At 36.1% G+C, this 20,684-nt stretch overlaps 1 protein-coding gene across 1 annotated transcript; it reads right to left on the reverse strand.

Annotated features, from left to right (window-relative positions):
* Positions 1-6,672: 6,672 nt before the first annotated feature.
* Positions 6,673-15,778, reverse strand: mymk (myomaker, myoblast fusion factor). The gene is made up of 6 exons (XM_028458407.1): positions 15,644-15,778; positions 13,791-13,905; positions 8,630-8,778; positions 8,436-8,552; positions 8,072-8,212; positions 6,673-6,870 (listed from the first exon to the last, which is right to left on the reverse strand). Exons 1-6 carry the CDS (start codon positions 15,776-15,778, stop codon positions 6,673-6,675), a joined length of 855 nt encoding a protein of 284 aa, XP_028314208.1.
* Positions 15,779-20,684: the final 4,906 nt, after the last annotated feature.

Raw genomic sequence — 20,684 nt, forward strand, 5'->3', positions numbered from 1 at the left:
TATTGTAGCGACCCTGCAGGACTTTGGGGGGGATTGATGGGAAGTTGTGGGGGAAGGAGTTGCCCTAGTTAGCCGGATAGGCCAGTTTTTGTTGGGAGCGGAAGGATCAGGGTAGTGTGGGGGAAGAGGAACTAAAAAAGGGGGGGAACTGGGAAGGAGACAGCTCGACGGGTTGCTAGTGGAGTTAGCTATCCGTTTTTGTTGTTTTCGGCACTCCTCCAACCCAGTGTTGGCCTGTTCTTGAGGGTAGTGGGGCCCGGTTCATTCGGTTGAACGGCGGCCACTCTGTGTCCTCGTCATTTGGCTAGTTAGCCCCGTAGTGTCGGGCCGCAAACGCTACAATATATAAATATAAGGAGTAAAGGACTGTGTGCAACATAATGACACAACACAGATGGTTGTAATGTAATCGTAGTTTATTGTTAACATCTACTACTGTATCTCTATTATCTCGACCGTTGTTTTCTCCATCTCTATTTTTTCCGGTATTAAAGTGCCCCTGAAGACCCCCCAAAACAAAACATCACAACATTTTAGACAATATTTACAAAATGTAAGTCAGTAAACCATTTGTCTGACAGAAAGTATGTTTTACTCTATTTTAAAGGAAATATTTTTTTGTTCCAAGCTGAAAAATGTCTGTTTGTCTGTATAGTTTGTTGAATATTCCATTGCTATGAGTGAATAAAGTGTTACATACTGTATGTGTGAATGTGTTGAGAGAAGAACGTAGTGGTATGTCTGCTATGTGCCACACACACGTTCTGCCACTTTTGCTGAGGATCAGCTGTTGTCACAGCTGTAGTTAATGTTACAGGGTCAGCTGACTCCCACCACAGAGTTACTCACTTTCACTTCTACTCCAACTACCTGCTCATGAACTGCAGAAAAAACAACATTAATAAGGAAACAAGAATATTTACAAAAGAAAAAACCTTTGATTAGATTTTATTTCTACCACATCCTTTTAAACTCTTGTGCAGGTCATTCAGTGCCCTAGGCAAGTGTACACATTATTATTAATCTTAAATATCAAGACAAAATAATACAATTCTGACACAACAAACCATTGAAAAAAAACTACAACTTGTTTTAAAATTTAGAATAATGCACTATAACACAATATAACACCTACAGGTATAGTAAAATGTTTTGAGGGATCAATATCCAAAATTTGGTGCCCCTCCAGCAGATGACGACCCAGGCAGCCGCCTGGGTTGCCTGTCCGAAAGGCCGGCCCTGTCTTTGTGCATTTTAGCCACAATGTGGTTACTAACAAAAAATAGTCTTCACTTAGTTCACTGGTATTTTTTATAAAATATTTTTTAGCTTATTCACTAACACTCAACATACAAAAGGTGCATATTTCAACCTGAATCCTGTCAATAGTACTGAGGATATATTTACATGATGTAACCAAGGATATTTTACACTATTAAGTAACTTCATTAATTACTGTACGGTGTCATTTTTATGTAGATCGGTGAACTATGGTCATTAATATGTGACCAGCTGTGTTGTAGATTTCTCTGTTCAAACAATGTCTGTTTTTCGCATTTACTCAAAATCTTCATATGAAAGCAAAATTTAAAATGCTGTAAAAAGAAATTCAGTTTTTGAGATGAAATTCTGATATTTTCAAACATAATCAACAATGACTCTAAAACTGTGTCTTTTTGATGAACGTTTATGTGTAGAAACTATAGGTTAATGTGTAGAAACTATATGTTTATGTGTAGAAACTATAAGTTAATGTGTAGAAACTATAGGTTTATGTGTAGAAACTATAGGTTAATGTGTAGAAACTATAGGTTTATGTGTATAAACTATAAGTTAATGTGTAGAAACTATAAGTTAATGTGTAGAAACTATAGGTTTATGTGTAGAAACTATAGGTTTATGTGTAAAAACAATAGGTTAATGTGTAGAAACTATAGGTTTATGTGTAGAAACTATATGTTTATGTGTATAAACTATATGTTTATGTGTATAAACTATAGGTTTATGTATGTGTAGAAACTATAGGTTTATGTGTAGAAACTATATGTTTATGTGTATAAACTATATGTTTATGTGTATAAACTATAGGTTTATGTATGTGTAGAAACTATAGGTTTATGTGTAGAAACTATAGGTTTATGTGTAGAAACTATAGGTTTATGTGTAGAAACTATAGGTTTATGTATGTGTAGAAACTATAGGTTTATGTGTAGAAACTATAGGTTTATGTGTAGAAACTATAGGTTTATGTATGTGTAGAAACTATAGGTTTATGTGTAGAAACTATAGGTTTATGTGTAGAAACTATAGGTTTATGTGTAGAAACTATAGGTTTATGTGTAGAAACTATAGGTTTATGTATGTGTAGAAACTATAGGTTTATGTGTAGAAACTATAGGTTTATGTGTAGAAACTATAGGTTTATGTGTAGAAACTATAGGTTTATGTGTAGAAACTATAGGTTTATGTATGTGTAGAAACTATAGGTTTATGTGTAGAAACTATAGGTTTATGTGTAGAAACTATAGGTTTATGTATGTGTAGAAACTATAGGTTTATGTGTAAAAACAATAGGTTTATGTGTGGAAACTATATGTTTATGTATGTGTAGAAACTATAGGTTTATGTATGTGTAGAAACTATAGGTTTATGTGTAGAAACTATAGGTTTATGTATGTGTAGAAACTATAGGTTTATGTGTAGAAACTATAAGTTTATGTGTAGAAACTATAGGTTAATGTGTAGAAACTATAGGTTTATGTGTATAAACTATAAGTTAATGTGTAGAAACTATAAGTTAATGTGTAGAAACTATAGGTTTATGTGTAGAAACTATAGGTTTATGTGTAAAAACAATAGGTTAATGTGTAGAAACTATAGGTTTATGTGTAGAAACTATATGTTTATGTGTATAAACTATATGTTTATGTGTATAAACTATAGGTTTATGTATGTGTAGAAACTATAGGTTTATGTGTATAAACTATATGTTTATGTGTATAAACTATATGTTTATGTGTATAAACTATAGGTTTATGTATGTGTAGAAACTATAGGTTTATGTGTAGAAACTATAGGTTTATGTGTAGAAACTATAGGTTTATGTGTAGAAACTATAGGTTTATGTGTAGAAACTATAGGTTTATGTATGTGTAGAAACTATAGGTTTATGTGTAGAAACTATAGGTTTATGTGTAGAAACTATAGGTTTATGTATGTGTAGAAACTATAGGTTTATGTGTAAAAACAATAGGTTTATGTGTGGAAACTATATGTTTATGTATGTGTAGAAACTATAGGTTTATGTATGTGTAGAAACTATAGGTTTATGTGTAGAAACTCTAAGTTTATGTGTAGAAACTATAGGTTAATGTGTAGAAACAATAGGTTTATGTATATGTAGTAATTATAAAGGTTCACTGACAACATGCTGGATTGAAACAGAAGAGACTACATTTCATTACATTATTATTTAAATTTATTTGAACACAAACATTTCAATGAGTTTAAACTCAAGTAAGACAAAAAGTGTTAAAATATTCAGATGAGGGACTTGGATCTGTTTTTTTCTGGCCTTGTGTTGTGTATAAATCTTTTTTATCATCTGTTACAGGCAGTAGAAGGTCTTTATAATGTGTGTGTGTGTGTGTGTGTGTGTGTGTGTGTGTGTGTGTGTGTGTGTGTGTGTGTGTGTGTGTGTGTGTGTGTGTGTGTGTGTGTGTGTGTGTGTGTGTGTGTGTGTGTGGAGTGTGTATGTGTGTGTGTGTGTGTGTGTGTGTGTGTGTGGGCTTGGTTGTACTACACACACTAATCACTGAGGAGCTGAAAAGTGTTTCACACTCCAGCAATAAAAAGCTCCAGTTACTGTGATATCAGGGCCAGGAGACGCTGCCAGAGTCTCTACAGTGGCCAAGTCTCTTCCTCCAGACAAAAACACCTAAAACATTCCCCAGTAGGACAGAGAGCTGGCCCCCCTCCCTTTGGCTCAGCCTGGGTTTGTCTGAGAATCTCAGAGCATGTTTGTAGTCTTTGGGTAATGTTCGGGGCAGGTGACGTGTGTGGACGCACAAACCCATGTCCTTCTGAAGTGAAAGTGGAAGAAGATATGTGAGTTCTGGAATGGATTCATGGTTCTAGACAGGAATGAGCCTTATACATTTAACCGTTACTTTATGCTAACCACGCACCTTCTTCCTCACAATCACTTAAATCATAGGTGTCATTTTAGTTCAGGGGCCAAATACGATCCCTAGAGGGCCACAGATTTTATGCTGGAAAACCAGTAATTATTGTGCACTAGTTTATACTTCTACGTATAAATATAAAATATGTAAGAAAAAACTCAAAACAAACAATAACATCCAAGCAATAAGTGACAGATATCAGTCTCAACAGGATCTACACTTTACATTTACTAGATTTTGTGACCAATTTCATTAAGAGAAATATTATTTCATGAGTTGAGAAAAATTGAAGGATTTTATAAGATTTTTGATTTTTTTTCAACTGTTTGACATAAAAAAAATGACTGCAATCACATGATATAAGCACTGGAAAAACTGTGAGTACCTGCAAATATTTATTTACACAATGATTCATGTTTTCTCTGTCATTTTCACTTTCTCCTGCGGGCCAGATTGGATGATCCAAAGGGCTGGATTTGGCCCCCAGGCCTTGAGTTTGACACGTGACTTATTTATACAACACGACAATACATCACGTAATGGACAAACTAACAATAATAAAAATAATAAAATAGTAAGAATGCAATGTCTGTGTATCACACACACACAAAGACAGAAAGGATTGACTAATTAGTTCTGAATCATTAATCAATAATCAATCCACTGATCATTTGTCTTTCATTTGCTCACATCTGATGTTTCACACATGGAGTTAGTGAGATTATGTGAAACATGTGTTTTTCTGTCTCATTATTCTTGTTTTTCTGCTTTAGAAATGGGAAACAGTTCATATGGACACACACACACACACACACAGACACACACACACACACACACACAGACACACACACAGACACACACACACACACTCACACAGACACACACACAGACACACACACACACACAGACACACACACACAGACACACACGCACAGACACACACACACACACACACACACACACACACACACACACACACACACACACACACAGACACAGACACACACACACACAGACACACAGACACACACACACACACACACACAGACACACACACAGACACACACACACACACTCACACAGACACACACACAGACACACACACACACACAGACACACACACACAGACACACACGCACAGACACACACACTCACACACACACACACACACACACACACACACACACACACACACACACACACACACACAGACACACACACACAGACACACAGACACACACACACACACACACACACACACAGACACACACACCCAGACACACACACACACAGACCCACAGACACACACACACACACACACACAGACACACACACCCAGACACACACACACACACACAGACCCACAGACACACAGACACACACACACACACACACACACACACACACACACACACACACACACACACACACACACACACACACACACACACACAGACAGACACACACACACACACACACACACAGACACACACACACACACACACACACACAGACACACACACCCAGACACACACACACACACACAGACCCACAGACACACAGACAGACACACACACACACACACACACACACACACACACACACACACACACACACACACACACACACACACACACACACACTCTCCCAGGAGCAACATTTCTAAAGACAATTTATATATTTTGAACACATCTGCCTTTTTGTTCCATTTCATAAATTTCTCTGTCAGTTTTATTGATGTTCTTCCTCAGAGACCGTCTCCATCCACGCTGTGTGTTCTTGGTAACGTGTTCAGCTGCATGTTGGACCTGTTCTACATACAGCTGTGTTTGGCTCACAGACCTTGTTAGTATGCATACTAGCTCTCACACACTCTTTATGAGATGCTACTGTGGACTCACCAACCTTTATCTACTTCAAAGTTACTGAATAATCTGAATAATCCACCAGTTTGATAAACACAGAAATATTGTTCTACTATTTCCCATTTTCACTTTAATTAGAATGAAATATAATAAAGGAAGACTTTGCATCTACTTAAAAAAGTTTGGAAATACTGAAGTTTCAACATGCAACACTTTATTTCTCTTCATTTATGCCATTAAAACAAGATTTAATGGATTTAAAAATGGAATCCAATGTTTAACATTTAAAGATGGTTACTTTAAACATATAATAATATTTAACTCTACTAAGGTTCTAAAACTACATCTGAATTCATCTTTGTGAATTTAAAGCCTGGTTAATCAGATTTTAAATAGAGTTAACTGGTGACTATAGTGCTGCTGTTAGAACAGGGCCCCTGACACGGTCCATATGGACTACCTGGGGGCCGCGGACACTGTGTTGGCAACCCCTGTTTTACAATATGGAACATAAATGACTTTATGAATGCTTATCAGCATTTAACTCACTTTCATTGTTTTTGTGTTGGTTTAAACACACATCACCAACCCTTCTTATTTCATTTAGTCTTTCTTTAGATAAATCACTTCCATCCATTCATCTCCTTCAGTTTACTGATGTTAGTGCCTTTGATGGGTGTGGTGGGGGGGCTGCTGTACAGAGGGAGGGTGGGGGTGTTACAGCCTCTGCTCCACAGCTTCTCAGAAGGAAAAGTCCACATTGAACGAGTCTTCTTCTGTTCCTTGGTCGTCTTCTCTTTAGAAGAACCAGGAGATATGCTCTGGATGAAGAACATTCAGAAAACAGGGATTAGAAAAGTAGCAAATCAACTTTACCAAAAGATTTCAAACATTTCTCAAGGAAATGTCATTAGATCTAATCTGTTGTACAACCAATGGACTGAATAAATGTCCATATTTTACCGTTATCTCTTCAAAATAAGAGCAACATTTCCTAAATTCTGTAATTTAACTTATGTGTAGTACAGTGGGGACAATACTTCTATTTTACAAAGACAGGGATAACCTGACCTCTCCATCCATCCTTTAAACCAACCATCCATCCATTAAACCAACCATCCATCCTTTAAACCAACCATCCATCCATTAAACCAACCATCCATCCTTTAAACCAACCATCCATCCATTAAACCAACCATCCATCCTTTAAACCAACCATCCATCCATTAAACCAACCATCCATCCTTTAAACCAACCATCCATCCATTAAACCAACCATCCATCCTTTAAACCAACCATCCATCCTTTAAACCAACCATCCATCCATTAAACCAACCATCCATCCTTTAAACCAACCATCCATCCTTTAAACCAACCATCCATCCTATAAACCAACCATCCATCCTTTAAACCAACCATCCATCCATTAAACCAACCATCCATCCTTTAAACCAACCATCCATCCTTTAAACCAACCATCCATCCATTAAACCAACCATCCATCCTATAAACCAACCATCCATCCATTAAACCAACCATCCATCCATTAAACCAACCATCCATCCTTTAAACCAACCATCCATCCATCCTGAGGTTAACTGGACCCATATATATATATATATTTACAGTACATACTGTATATGTATGCATATTGTTAAATAGAAATATTTGTATTAATCTGTCTAAAGTGTTTCATTAATAAAATTATCTAAACAATGATGATGATTTTTTTCTAGCTTCAGGTAAAATATGACTTGTTGTTTTATACAGTATATCATATTTTTTTCAAATTGATCAAAGGCCCCTGAATTGAATCAGAAAAAACATTATTGCCATAATCAATAATGCATTATTACAGATTAGCATTCATGTAACTCTTGAACTACAGATGGCCCATTTAATCAGACTAAATGACTTAAAATACGACTCAGTGGAGATCAATAATTGTAATTATTGAGCCGTCTTTTTCCTGCTTGAACCCCAATAAGCGCTTTGTAAAATAATGAATTATACTGTACATACACAGCAGCAGAGGGTGAAGCAGCTGAGCTTTGCAGCGTTTCGTCCTGACCCTGCGTAACGATTCTTCTTTGGCAGCAACAGGATGAAGGACACGGCCAGGGACAGGTGGTAGAAACTGTGCACGTAGGCGTAGTCCCACTCCTGTATGTACAGTACAATCATCTGTTAGCTAACAGCTAATGCTAAACAACACCAGTACTGTCAAAGTGACACGTGATGATCAACATAGACAACATCGATCTCAGAAACACCAAATATCACAGTTTTCAATAAAACGGTTATTTTCACTCAGATCTAAACGCAATTTTCAGATATTTGCTCTATTTCAAACTTTATTTTAACTCATTTTAATTGAAATATTCACCTCAAAGTAGAATCGTAGCATGAGAGCGAGAGCCCCAAAGCAGCATCCAGGACCAACTTGTTGTGTGTAGACGTTTTTTTCTGGATAAATTTCTCTGAGCTGCTTCATCTTCTGCAGCTGGAGAAAAATTTAAAATCACATTTATTACAAAGAGAAAAGAAGCCAAAAAGAAAAAGAGCAGAAACACAGCTGACCCATTTGACTGTGATGATGAAGACGGCTGATCCGATTGGTCCAGAGTAGACCCCATAGCCCCATCGGTCCTGGTAGATTCTAACAGCGATGGTTAGAACCCCAAACATAGTGATAGTGGAACGCTGGGGTTCATCAAAGTCACCCAGAGCTGGAACGTAACGAGAAAGAATGTGTTTGATAAAAACAACTAAATGACAGATAAATCAGTTTGAAATGAAGAAAAGCAGAAGAATCTACCTGTACCTGTACCTGTACCTGTACCTGTACCTGTACCTCTACCTCTACCTGTACCTGTACCTGTACCTGTACCTGTACCTGTACCTGTACCTGTACGTGTACGTGTACCTGTACCTGTACCTGTACCTGTACGTGTACCTGTACCTGTACCTGTACCTGTACGTGTACGTGTACCTGTACCTCTACCTGTACCTGTACCTGTACCTGTACCTGTACGTGTACCTGTACCTGTACCTGTACCTGTACCTCTACCTCTACCTCTACCTCTACCTGTACCTGTACCTGTACCTGTACCTGTACCTGTACCTGTACCTGTACTTCTACCTCTACCTCTACCTGTACCTGTACCTGTACCTGTATCTCTACCTGTACCTGTACCTGTACGTGTACCTGTACCTCTACCTCTACCTGTTCCTGTACCTGTACCTCTACCTGTACCTCTACCTCTACCTCTACCTGTACCTGTACCTGTACCTGTACCTGTACCTGTACCTCTACCTCTACCTCTACCTGTACCTGTACCTGTACCTGTATCTCTACCTGTACCTGTACCTGTACCTGTACCTGTACCTGTACCTGTACCTGTACGTGTACCTGTACCTGTACCTGTACCTGTACCTCTACCTCTACCTGTACCTGTACCTGTACCTGTATCTCTACCTGTACCTGTACCTGTACCTGTACGTGTACCTGTACCTGTACCTGTACCTGTCCCTGTACCTGTACGTGTACCTGTACCTCTACCTGTACAGGTACCTGTACCTCTACCTGTACCTGTACCTGTACCTGTACCTTATATATAGAGAGAGAAATGATGTGTGCTCAACACACAGATGTTTATATATATTGTACATGTATATTATATTATTTCTCTTGTATGCTCCTGAACCTAAGGAACAAATCTCATTTTTCATGGAAACATAAAAAATGACAATAAAAAACTTTGAACCTTGAACCTTATTTAGGAAACATGGTTTTTTTTCTACTAAAAAAAAAGTATTTCTATTTAGAATTTCATTACTATGACCTGTAAGTAACTTTTTATACACTCGTCTTTATTCTAAATTCATGAGTGTCTATTAACTTATTGCATATCTGTGTTTATTTTGCTCTCAAAAAGGGGATAATATTAAAACTAATAAAGTAATGATTATTCTGTGCCTGAAACCTCCCATTAACAATTAAACCTATATATTACCTTTTGTTCTAATTAGTTTATATCACATGTAATGTAAAGTGTTCAACAATCATTGTTGAACTCAAACATTCGCTCTGATTATTTTACTATATAATAAAATAGATCTTTATTGTTATTGACTTAAAAACTGTTTCTAAAACAAAACAATCTACATAATGAGTCTGGCTTCTATTCATACACGTGGTATTTGTGCAATTATTGTAAGAAATTGAAGGTGTCATTTAGAACATTCTGTCCTAGCTCAGACTTTGTCACGCAAAAGTTTATAAAGCCCTGATTTTAGTTGAAGTTTCTGTTCCTTTTTATCAAACATCATCTGTGGGCTCTGGAAAAACTAAATGATCGAATCACTACTGCCTAAGTCCTGAACTATAAAGTCTCTATAAAATCTATAAAGTCCATATAGTCTATAAAGGCTCTATAAAGTTTATAACGTATCTATAAAGTCTCTATAAAGTCTATAAAGTATCTATAAAGTCTCTATAAAGTCTATAAAGTCTATAAAGTCTATACAGTCTATAAGGTCTCTATAAAGTCTATAAAGTATCTATAAAGTATCTATAAAGTCTATAAAGTATCTATAAATTCTATAAAGTCTATAAAGTCTATAAAGTCTATACAGTCTATAAGGTCTCTATAAAGTCTATAAAGTATCTATAAAGTATCTATAAAGTCTATAAAGTCTCTATAAAGTCTATAAAGTCCATGTAGTCTATAAAGGCTCTATAAAGTTTATAACGTATCTATAAAGTCTCTATAAAGTTTATAAAGTATCTATAAAGTCTCTATAAAGTCTATAAAGTCTCTATAAAGTCTATAAAGTCTATAAAGTCTCTATAAAGTCTATAAAGTCTCTATAAAGTCTATAAAGTCCATGTAGTCTATAAAGGCTCTATAAAGTTTATAACGTATCTATAAAATCTCTATAAAGTCTATAAAGTATCTATAAAGTTTCTATAAAGTCTATAAAGTCTCTATAAAGTCTATAAAGTCTCTATAAAGTCTATAAAGTCTCTATAAAGTCTATAAAGTATCTATAAAGTCTTTATAAAGTCTATAAAGTCTCTATAAAGTCTGTAAAGTATCTATAAATTCTATAAAGTCTATAAAGTCTATAAAGTCTATACAGTCTATAAGGTCTCTATAAAGTCTATAAAGTATCTATAAAGTCTATAAAGTCTCTATAAAGTCTATAAAGTCCATGTAGTCTATAAAGGCTCTATAAAGTTTATAACGTATCTATAAAATCTCTATAAAGTCTATAAAGTATCTATAAAGTCTCTATAAAGTCTATAAAGTCTCTATAAAGTCTATAAAGTATCTATAAATTCTATAAAGTCTATAAAGTCTCTATAAAATCTATAAAGTCCATATAGTCTATAAAGGCTCTATAAAGTTTATAACGTATCTATGAAGTCTCTATAAAGTCTATAAAGTATCTATAAAGTATCTATAAATTCTATAAAGTCTATAAAGTTTCTATAAAGTCTCTAAAGTCTCTATAAATTTTATAAAGTCTATAAAGTCTATAAAGTATCTATAAAGTATCTATAAAGTCTATAAAGTCTATAAAGTCTCTATAAAGTCTATAAAGTCTATAAAGTCTATAAAGTCTATAAAGTCTCTATAAAGTCTATAAAGTCTATAAAGTATCTATAAAGTATCTATAAATTCTATAAAGTCTATAAAGTTTCTATAAAGTCTATAAAGTCTCTATAAATTTTATAAAGTCTATAAAGTATCTATAAATTCTATAAAGTCTATAAAGTCTATAAAGTTTATAAAGTATCTATAAAGTCTATGAAGTCTATAAAGTCATGTGACACATGTTTTAATGTGTGAGAGACGCTGAGCAAAGATCCAATGATAACCCTTGGTATGATGTGTGGTCATGTGACTGAACGCATCATGTGTTTTTAAATAATGTCTAACATTTGTTCAGTAGACAACTGCTGACATCACAGCTGTAGATGTTGATGTTGGGGGGGCGGGGTTATGACTTGTCTTTACAGATAATGTTTTATTAAGTTTATTAAGGCTGGTTCTGTTTTAGTTCATCTATAGTTTTCTGTTGTTCTCGTGTTACTTTCTGGTTCCTGTGTTGTGGTGTGGCCTCCTTTGTCTCCAGGTTCCCCCTTATTTTTCTGCATATTGTCCCACACCCTCTAACCATGTTGTTCAGGAGTTGTGTTTTTCACTTATATTTTAATTCTACTTCTTTGTTGCTTCACATGGGTTTAATTCTTCCACATTAAAGGATCCTCCACTGTTTTTATTAATGTGGCCTAAACCTTTAAAAGTCCTTCTATTCTCAGGGTTTGTGTGTCTTCAACAGTCTGTGATTTACTCTACAACTTCAGCTACCAGAACGTGTCAGCACACTGTTTAAGGGAGAGTAAAGGTCCCTTAAGAAAGCTCTTCTTCTCTGCTTCATTGTCTGCTACCAAACCTCAGAGTTAGAACTGTCGCCCCCTGTGGTCACAACTATTGTTATCATCTTTCTGTAAACAAGAAGTTTACGTTGACATCTGTACAGTTTTTTCTCAGTAGCTTTGGTGTTTTTCTCAGATCAAAATGAAAATTCTCATAATTATTAGTTCAACCTCCACAACATTTAGTCATTTGTGCACATCAATCCGCGTATCATTCGTTCTTTCGTTTTTCATTATGTAACAAAAACATGAAAAACAAAAAAAACACTCATTATTTGATATTTGTTTACAAAACCAAGATGAAAAAAAAACAGAAAATGTCTTGTTTTTCAAATTCAAGCTCTTTTGCTTCGGTACAGAAAACGAAAAACGGAAAACGAACGCCTTTATTCGTTTTCTCCATCACCGATTGGCCAAAGTACGTGACCCAGAAGTGATGCGTTACATATTCTGCGATATCTTTAGCTCTGCAACACTTAGGAGTCTCTAAATCCTCAGAAAACGTCTGTGAGGAGGTTCTGTGTTCAACACCAGCTAAAGTGAAAAGGACGAGTTTCAGACGTACAGTTGGAAGCAGCGATCTACTCATGTCGAACTGCCATTAGCATAGCCGTTAGCGTCGGATGAGAGTACACTTACGTAAAGCACGTAAAAATCGGCCGGCTGATTAATCAGTCGTTTACTAGTTTGCACTAATTTTTCTGAGAAATGCACTGACTGTTAATAGTGATGTGAGAAAAGCACCAAAGCCACTGAGAAAAACTGTAACTTTTCCCGATTATTTAGAGCAACCAAAAGCAGCACAAGTTGTTATTGTGACTGAAAAAGCTGTAAATGATGTAAAAATCAGGCTGATTTTAAATGTTCAGTGTAAACAATGGACAGTTCTGAAATACAGAAGGAAACAGTTTTATTAATGGAGGTAAAAGTATAAGGTAAGTTAGGACGCAACACTTCTAAAGCAGCACCATTACTATATTCAACTATAACTGTATATATTCCCGTCAAACGCTGAGTAGGGTTTGGAGATAAGTTGCATCTTGCTGATTGCACCGTATTGGTTTAAGACATGTCAGCATCTACATCTACCGTGTCTGTTTTACCTTCCACCAACACAGCATTTGGTAAATTAATGTCAAGTTTCAAAATGTGCTCTTGTTTATGCTAAGGAGTTATTTCACCCATGTCACTGTAATAATGACAAACTATGTACTATATATTTTGTGGTTACACAGGTTGACACTAAATAAATCTAGTTTATTCACAGTATAATTCACAGTATAAGGGACTTACCTGTGAGTGTGACCCACATTGAGAGAGCTGTAGCGTAAACACTGAAGTACTCCAGGATGTCGTATCTCATGAAACACAGAATGGACAGACCTGGACCATCACACGCATGGAATATCTACAAGAAGATGGTTTGAATTTAAACACGTACCAGGAAAACTGCTGCAGTAAGTAAAGTGCATTTAATTAAACTGAATTTACATCGATTATTATTAGCATTTTCTCACAGAGCATTATTTAGAACCAATCAGAACGAGGAAGGAATGCGTAGAAAAAATGACAAAACATTTCTGAGAGAAACAACTTCATATTCTGTTAATAAAATAATAGATTCATTGTGTCACTGGAGCCATATTTCATTAATATAATAGTGATGCACTTTGCTTTTGCTACATTGTAGCTTACCCCCACCGGTATGACTGTGTGAGTGACTGGTGTGAGTGAATAATGGTTTCTGTAACGCTCTTTGAGTCTCCTCAAAGAAAGCTATAAATCCAAGCCATTATTATCATTATTATTATTATAAATAATATAAATAATGTATAATTAACTTCTGTAAAACTTTATATTCACTCTGATTAATTTGTTTTTTTTAGCATGTGTAGATCATTTATAAATATTCATGAGTAAACAAGTATGATTACAATAAATAATCAACCATTATTATGATAAAAACTACAACCTCATCAAAACTCACAATTTTTTTGAATTACAAATGTTATTTTTTAGTGGGATTTTTTTTGTTGTCATTTCTTTTAGTAGATTTTTTTTATCTGTTGATAATTGAAAAATATCCTGGTGTTATATACAATCAATTGTACATTCACATTTTCAGAATGGATTCCTGTGAAAATACTTAGTTAATGCTAATAAAATACAGTTTTAATGTTTTTTAACAAGTAAAATTCATCAATAATCACGCTTTGCAGACGGACTCTAGAAAACATCTGTCTATGTTCTGTGTGTTACACTGAGTACAGACAGAGGTGGAAATCTTAATCTGTTCAGTAAAAACAAAACATTGCACCACCTTTTAATCACTATATACAGTAGATATGAATGGCAGAAAATGTAATTTGAGGATCTATTTCTAACTGAACTCAGGTGTGCAGATACCTGAGCACACCTTGAAGAATGAAAACATTTGCCTCTAAGAGTTTAATGTGTGCCGTGTTCACTGGGTTTATAAGTACGTCATGTTATCATATTAATAATGATTAACGTCAGCACAAACCTGCAAAGCACACAATTAAATTCATTGTTAGTGTACCTGAGATTAGTGTATAAAATAAACAAATATTAAAGTTCTGTGTAACTGTGGGTAAAGCTAATGAAAAAATAAAGATATGATGTGTTGCTTTTATTCATCTATAACTCTACACAAAACTTTGATATTGCTTTCTTAGAATCTGAAAATGTTGGTATTTTCAAATAGTTCAAAAACTTTCTGTTGCAGTAAACATGTGGTAAGATTATAATAATAATCTATCTTTCTCTCTCAGAGCGGTACGTAACTTTTAAATATGAGCAATCCATGATTTAAATAATATGTTAACGTTTCATTTATTCACAAAACTGTTCCTCAGGAAATCCACTCTGGCATGTTTCAACTGTCAACTGCCAGTCTTCCTCAGAGGTGTCTGCAGTTGTCTAAATAAAAGAAACCTCAACATATTCTTTAAAAAGAAGACAAATAAAATTCTGACGGAACATTTAAACACTTGCGAGTTCCACAAAGATACAATTAATAAATACATTAACTCCATTTAACGACATATTAATGTTGCATTAAATATAGTTTTATATGAGATATTGTGAATACATTATTTCAGGGCAGCAAACAGAAATATTCTCACCGCAGTGAAGAACATGGTGAAGAAGTAGACCATGGCCTCCATGTGGAAGCCCCTCTTTGCAGCTACGCTGGCCGTGGGTAAAAACACCAAACTACTGACCGTGGGAAGCAACATCTTAGCTATAAACGCTCCCATGGTCAGAAAACACAGTGTTTTAGTTCATATAATCCTTAGTCAGGAGAAATGTTCAGATAAACTCCTTAGATCATTAAAAACCCAACAAACTAACTAAGGCTAAAGCACACGCACACTCAGCTGTTAGTTTGTCCCTTTAAACTTTAAATGTCCTGATGATGGGACGTTCCCTGAGGCACAAATGTGCTGAGTCATCACTGGGCAGCTGTTTGAAAACCACTGAGACATGGGGAGGGGCCGGGAGGGGCCGGGAGGGGCCCTAACCCTTTTAGAAGGTTTTAAACACTTTGGCTTTGATGATATTTGGAGGTGATTTTTTTAGTATATTTTATTATTTAGTTTTAGTGTTTTCTAAGGCTTTGGTAGGATACGCATATTTCATGTTAATAAGCATCTTATCCCTGACACCTCCCTCTTATCCATGTCACATGATCTAATTAAAGTTACAGTACATATGGATTTATTAGTTCCCAACAACATGTTTTAAGTTGTTACAAAGTAACACACATACAGTAGAGGTAAACCTGACTCAGCATATTACACCACTCATAACAAACCACAACCTGATTCACTGTTTGACAAAAACACAAGAACTTTTCCATAATATAATATATTTAAAATATGATGTATTTAAACCTAAAGACAATAACTATATTCAAAGTATGATACTGTACTTTTCACCCACAGTACCCTATACATGAAATAACTACTAATACTATTTATTTTGTCCTTGTGTTGGTAGAATCCAGGCCTTATATGATCCTCTGTGGTGGTTTATTAGATCATCTCTCTATGAACATAAGGAGGAGTTGAACAGCAGTTGTTATCCTCACGTTTCAGCTGTTACAGCTGCTCAAGGGCTTAGGGCAGCAAACAAAGGGTGTAGTGTAGAAGTAACTGAAGGTGCTGTGGAGTACGCCTCCTGTTGTGAGATTAGAATATCACAATGGTTAAAATAGCTTTTGATATTGATGCATTATTTTAATATTTACCCCAATATTATTAGTTTTATCACATCAACCAGAGTCTTATAGTGTTTCTATAATGGGGTACATGTACCCCTAGGGGTACACAATGACACAACAGGGGGAAACATTAAATAATTAAAAATATTAGGTCTCATAATGTTTATTTTGAGTGAAAAATGAAAATCATTATGATGATGATGTGAATCAGGGGTATCAGACTTATTTTAGTTCAGGAGCCAAATATGGAGGCGATTGATCTAAAGAGGACCACAGATTTAATGCTAGAAAAATAATAATTTCAACTTTATTGTTCTCTAGTTTGCACTTCTACGTATACAGGAAATATTAAATATTTAAGAAACCAACCATATTCAAGCAATAAGTGACAGAAATCCAGGAAAACTGTGAGAACCTACAAATATAGTTCATTCATTCCATCATTATGTTCTATAGTTAAAGTTGTAGTCAGACAAAGAGAGACTAAAAAGAGAAAAACTAGTTTAAACATTGGATGAAATAACAGAGTTCAATGTTTAACAAAAAGAAAGAAGCACATTTGTTGTGAAGGGAAAACGTATCTGATGGTTGAGCACATATTTCACAACATTATCATTTCTTACTGTCAGTGTGTTGATCAGGACTGTAGAGTGGGACACTCCTCATTGGATGAAAACATTTCCACCATAACTTGTCTCATCATCTACTGTAAACCCAGGGTATGAAACCTGTGGCTCTGGAGCCTCATGTGGCTCTTTGACTCTTTTGCAATGGCTTCCTATAGTTTTAAAAATTATTAAAATAAGGAACTGTTATTTATGATTTATGACATTAACTTCAAATAAAATTATGGCCAAACAATTTGTTAACCTAAAATGAATCACGCTGTACAATGACTCAGCACTTTCCTACTTCACCTCCTGCAACATCTACAGACCATCGACTTTCAAAGTTTTAAATCCCTGGTAAGAAACTAAACCAACAAAAACACTATTCTGGAAGAAAATAGAGATTTGAATTGTGTGGGAACAGATTCATTTAGCTGTCAACATGCCAGCTTAATATGCTGTACATGCTTGATATGTTGCAAAAAACAAAAGAATTAAAAATATAGAATGTCTCGAGATTGGCGCCAACCACAATGTTCGTAACGAACAAAAATGCAAAAACTATTAGTAACATAATTGATAATGTCGACTACAAAAAAATTGCGTCAACAGATCCTTTAATGTTGTAAATTTATAATAAAATCTTTTTGCCTCATTTTTGCTGCAGTACCATATACATGAACTGCTGCAATCCTGTAATTTAAACAATGAGAGTAAAGTTGCTCAAACTAAGCAGTGTTATTATTTATGATGTTCTTCTATAAGGACAAAAAAGTTGGCAATATAATATATTGCCAACTTTTTAATATAGTCGCAGACGGCAATAAACGGCCCTCGCCTTCATCGCACCGCCTTCACCGCACCGCCTTCACCGCACCGCCTTCATCGCACCGCCTTCATCGCACCGCCTTCACCGCACCGCCTTCATCGCACCGCCTTCACCGCACCGCCTTCTGTGAGGGGGGGTCGATGAAGCAGAGTTAACAGGGAGGAGAGATTCAAGGTAGTAAATGTAAAGGGTGGGAAGAGTTGATCATTTTAAAGTGAGAGTGAGATGTGTAGTTGTAGTTGTGTATAATCAAGTCAGTCTGGTGACCAGTGTGAAGGTATAATGATGGTGGCTGTGGATCTAGAAAAAGTAGATAGATCTGCCCCTGATGGTGGCGTCTGTGGACAGAGAAAAGGAGTGAGTGGTAAAACCTAGAACAGGTATTTGGGATGAATGTGTCTAAAGTTAAGCCCAGAACCAGTTTTATCCCACAGCCCAAGGCATGCCAGTGTAGACCAATGTATGTGCAAGAACCACTACTGTGACCCAGAGTTTAACAACTGAGTCACATTTGATGCAAATCAGAGTTTATACAGAATGTGCAAACAGGAGAATTTTCCAAAAATTTAATAGTTTGTCATTTTTGGCCAAAACTTCATAGCTCCGCCCTGCAAACACAGTAAAAGTTATCAAAAATCCATGGATATGTTTCGGTGTCCCACTTCTCTAGATGATTTTGAACCCGTCAGTGAAACGTTTTAGGAGAAATACGTTAAAATACAACGTGAGCGAAAATAGCAATTTTTCAATTTTCAATTCAAGATTCTGGACTTCCTGTGTGTTTTTTCGTGTGGTCTAAATAATATTTTTTACTTGTCTTGTCATGGTCTACTACTGTGTCAATTTTCATGATTCTATGATGAATTAATTTTTTTGGCAATTCCCATCTCGTAATTTGGGCGTACTTGGGGGCGTACTTGGGGGCGTACTTGGGGGCGTACTTGGGGGCGTACTTGGGGGCGTACTTGGGGGCGTACTTGGGGGCGCTGGTGAGTCACATTTTTTAAAATTTTTTTAAAATTGGAAATAGCCAGAAATTAGAGAAGCGCACGATTGAATGTGGTTTGAATTTTTAAGACTACATAATGGTTCAGTGTGTGAAAAGTAGGTGAGTTGGACTGACACCGGGAAAGAAAGAAAGAAAGAAAGAAAGAAAGAAAGAAAGAAAGAAAGAAAAATATTCCAACCCAATAACAATGTTTCCCCTTTTTTGAGAACCATAAACTGTACATTTTCGGAAAACACAGGGGCGTGTCTACAACTGACGGGCACGCAGCATTTGCATTGGCTCCGCCTCTTCCCTTATCGTGTGGCCACTAGAAGAGCAAGAGGCCCTTCTCCAGCTTGTGACGCTTGGGCCTAAAAATCACCAACAAACACATGACATCATCATCAACATGACCAAAAATCTCCCTCTCAATCATACGCAGTAGAGAATTTAAAAATGTTCACATGTGATGCTGACTTCAGCTCTGCTGCAGTTTGTTCCACTTCTTTGCAGCATAACAACTAAACACAGCATCACCATGGTTACTGTGAGCTCTGGGCTCCACTATCTGACCTGTGTCCATAGATCTCAGAGACCTGCTGGGTTCATACCTGACTAACATCTCACTGATGTATTCTGGACCAAACCCATTCACACATTTATAACCAGCAGCAGAACTTTACAGTCTCCTCTGAGGCTGACTGGGAGCCAGTGTAATGTGTTCTGACCTCTTTGTTTTGGTTCAGACCTGAGCTGTAGACGTTTGATGCTCTTTTGGGGGTTCCTGTCAGAAGACCATTACAATCATTGTATGTGGATGGCTTTGGTGGTCACTGATCTCCCTCACAGAGCGAGGCATGAAGTCTGCATCTATAGACACGCCCACTCGTGAATATTCATAAGTAGGCCCTTAAGAAGCCTGTTTTTAGAAGCGTAATTAAAGTGACTTTTCAGAGGCTAAAGCTCTGGAAAACCTCAAATACTGTTTTTGGGGTTCTTAGAACACATGGAGATGTGTAGAAAATAGCATGATACTGGACCTTTAAGAGCTTTCACATTATGAATGGACATGTCATGGTAAACGATGGTCACTTATTAACACTTTTAACAAGTGCCACAGTTTGTGAACAGATGAGAGGGAGTGGCTTAGTTCTAGGACATATCAACAGACTCCACGCTCTGTTTTCTGACATAGGACTGGATTGGTGATTGTTTGTGCATTAGAAGTAGGTTTTCCTCAGAAGGAGAACAAAAGAACATGATAACAAAGCCTGAAATGCTTTAAATGGTTTGCTTCACATGTGAGTGACAGAAAACGCTTTGTTCTGATTAAAGACTGGTTCTAAACAAACACTATGATGAGACCCATCATCTATTATCACAGCTATGCTGATGATACTCAGCTCTATGTGGCAGAGTCTCCTGATGACACCACAGAAATACATTCACTTTTATCCTGTATTTTAGCTATAAAAGCATGGAACACAGATTTTTCTGCAGCTAAACCAGGACCGCC

The sequence above is a fragment of the Gouania willdenowi genome, chromosome 9 (genome assembly GCF_900634775.1).
Source record: "Gouania willdenowi chromosome 9, fGouWil2.1, whole genome shotgun sequence".
Lineage (NCBI taxonomy): Eukaryota > Metazoa > Chordata > Actinopteri > Blenniiformes > Gobiesocidae > Gouania > Gouania willdenowi.

Bases quoted from the DNA above. Each gene is read 5' to 3' on its own strand.
- mymk (XM_028458407.1), bottom strand. From the start codon at position 15,778: ATGGGAGCGTTTATAGCTAAGATGTTGCTTCCCACGGTCAGTAGTTTG. The intron at 8,779-13,790 runs GTAAGTCCCTTA...GTTACGTTCCAG, and splicing joins AATGTGGGTCACACTCACAG to CTCTGGGTGACTTTGATGAA. The intron at 6,871-8,071 runs GTATGTACAGTA...TTCTTCATCCAG, and splicing joins GCTTCACCCTCTGCTGCTGT to AGCATATCTCCTGGTTCTTC.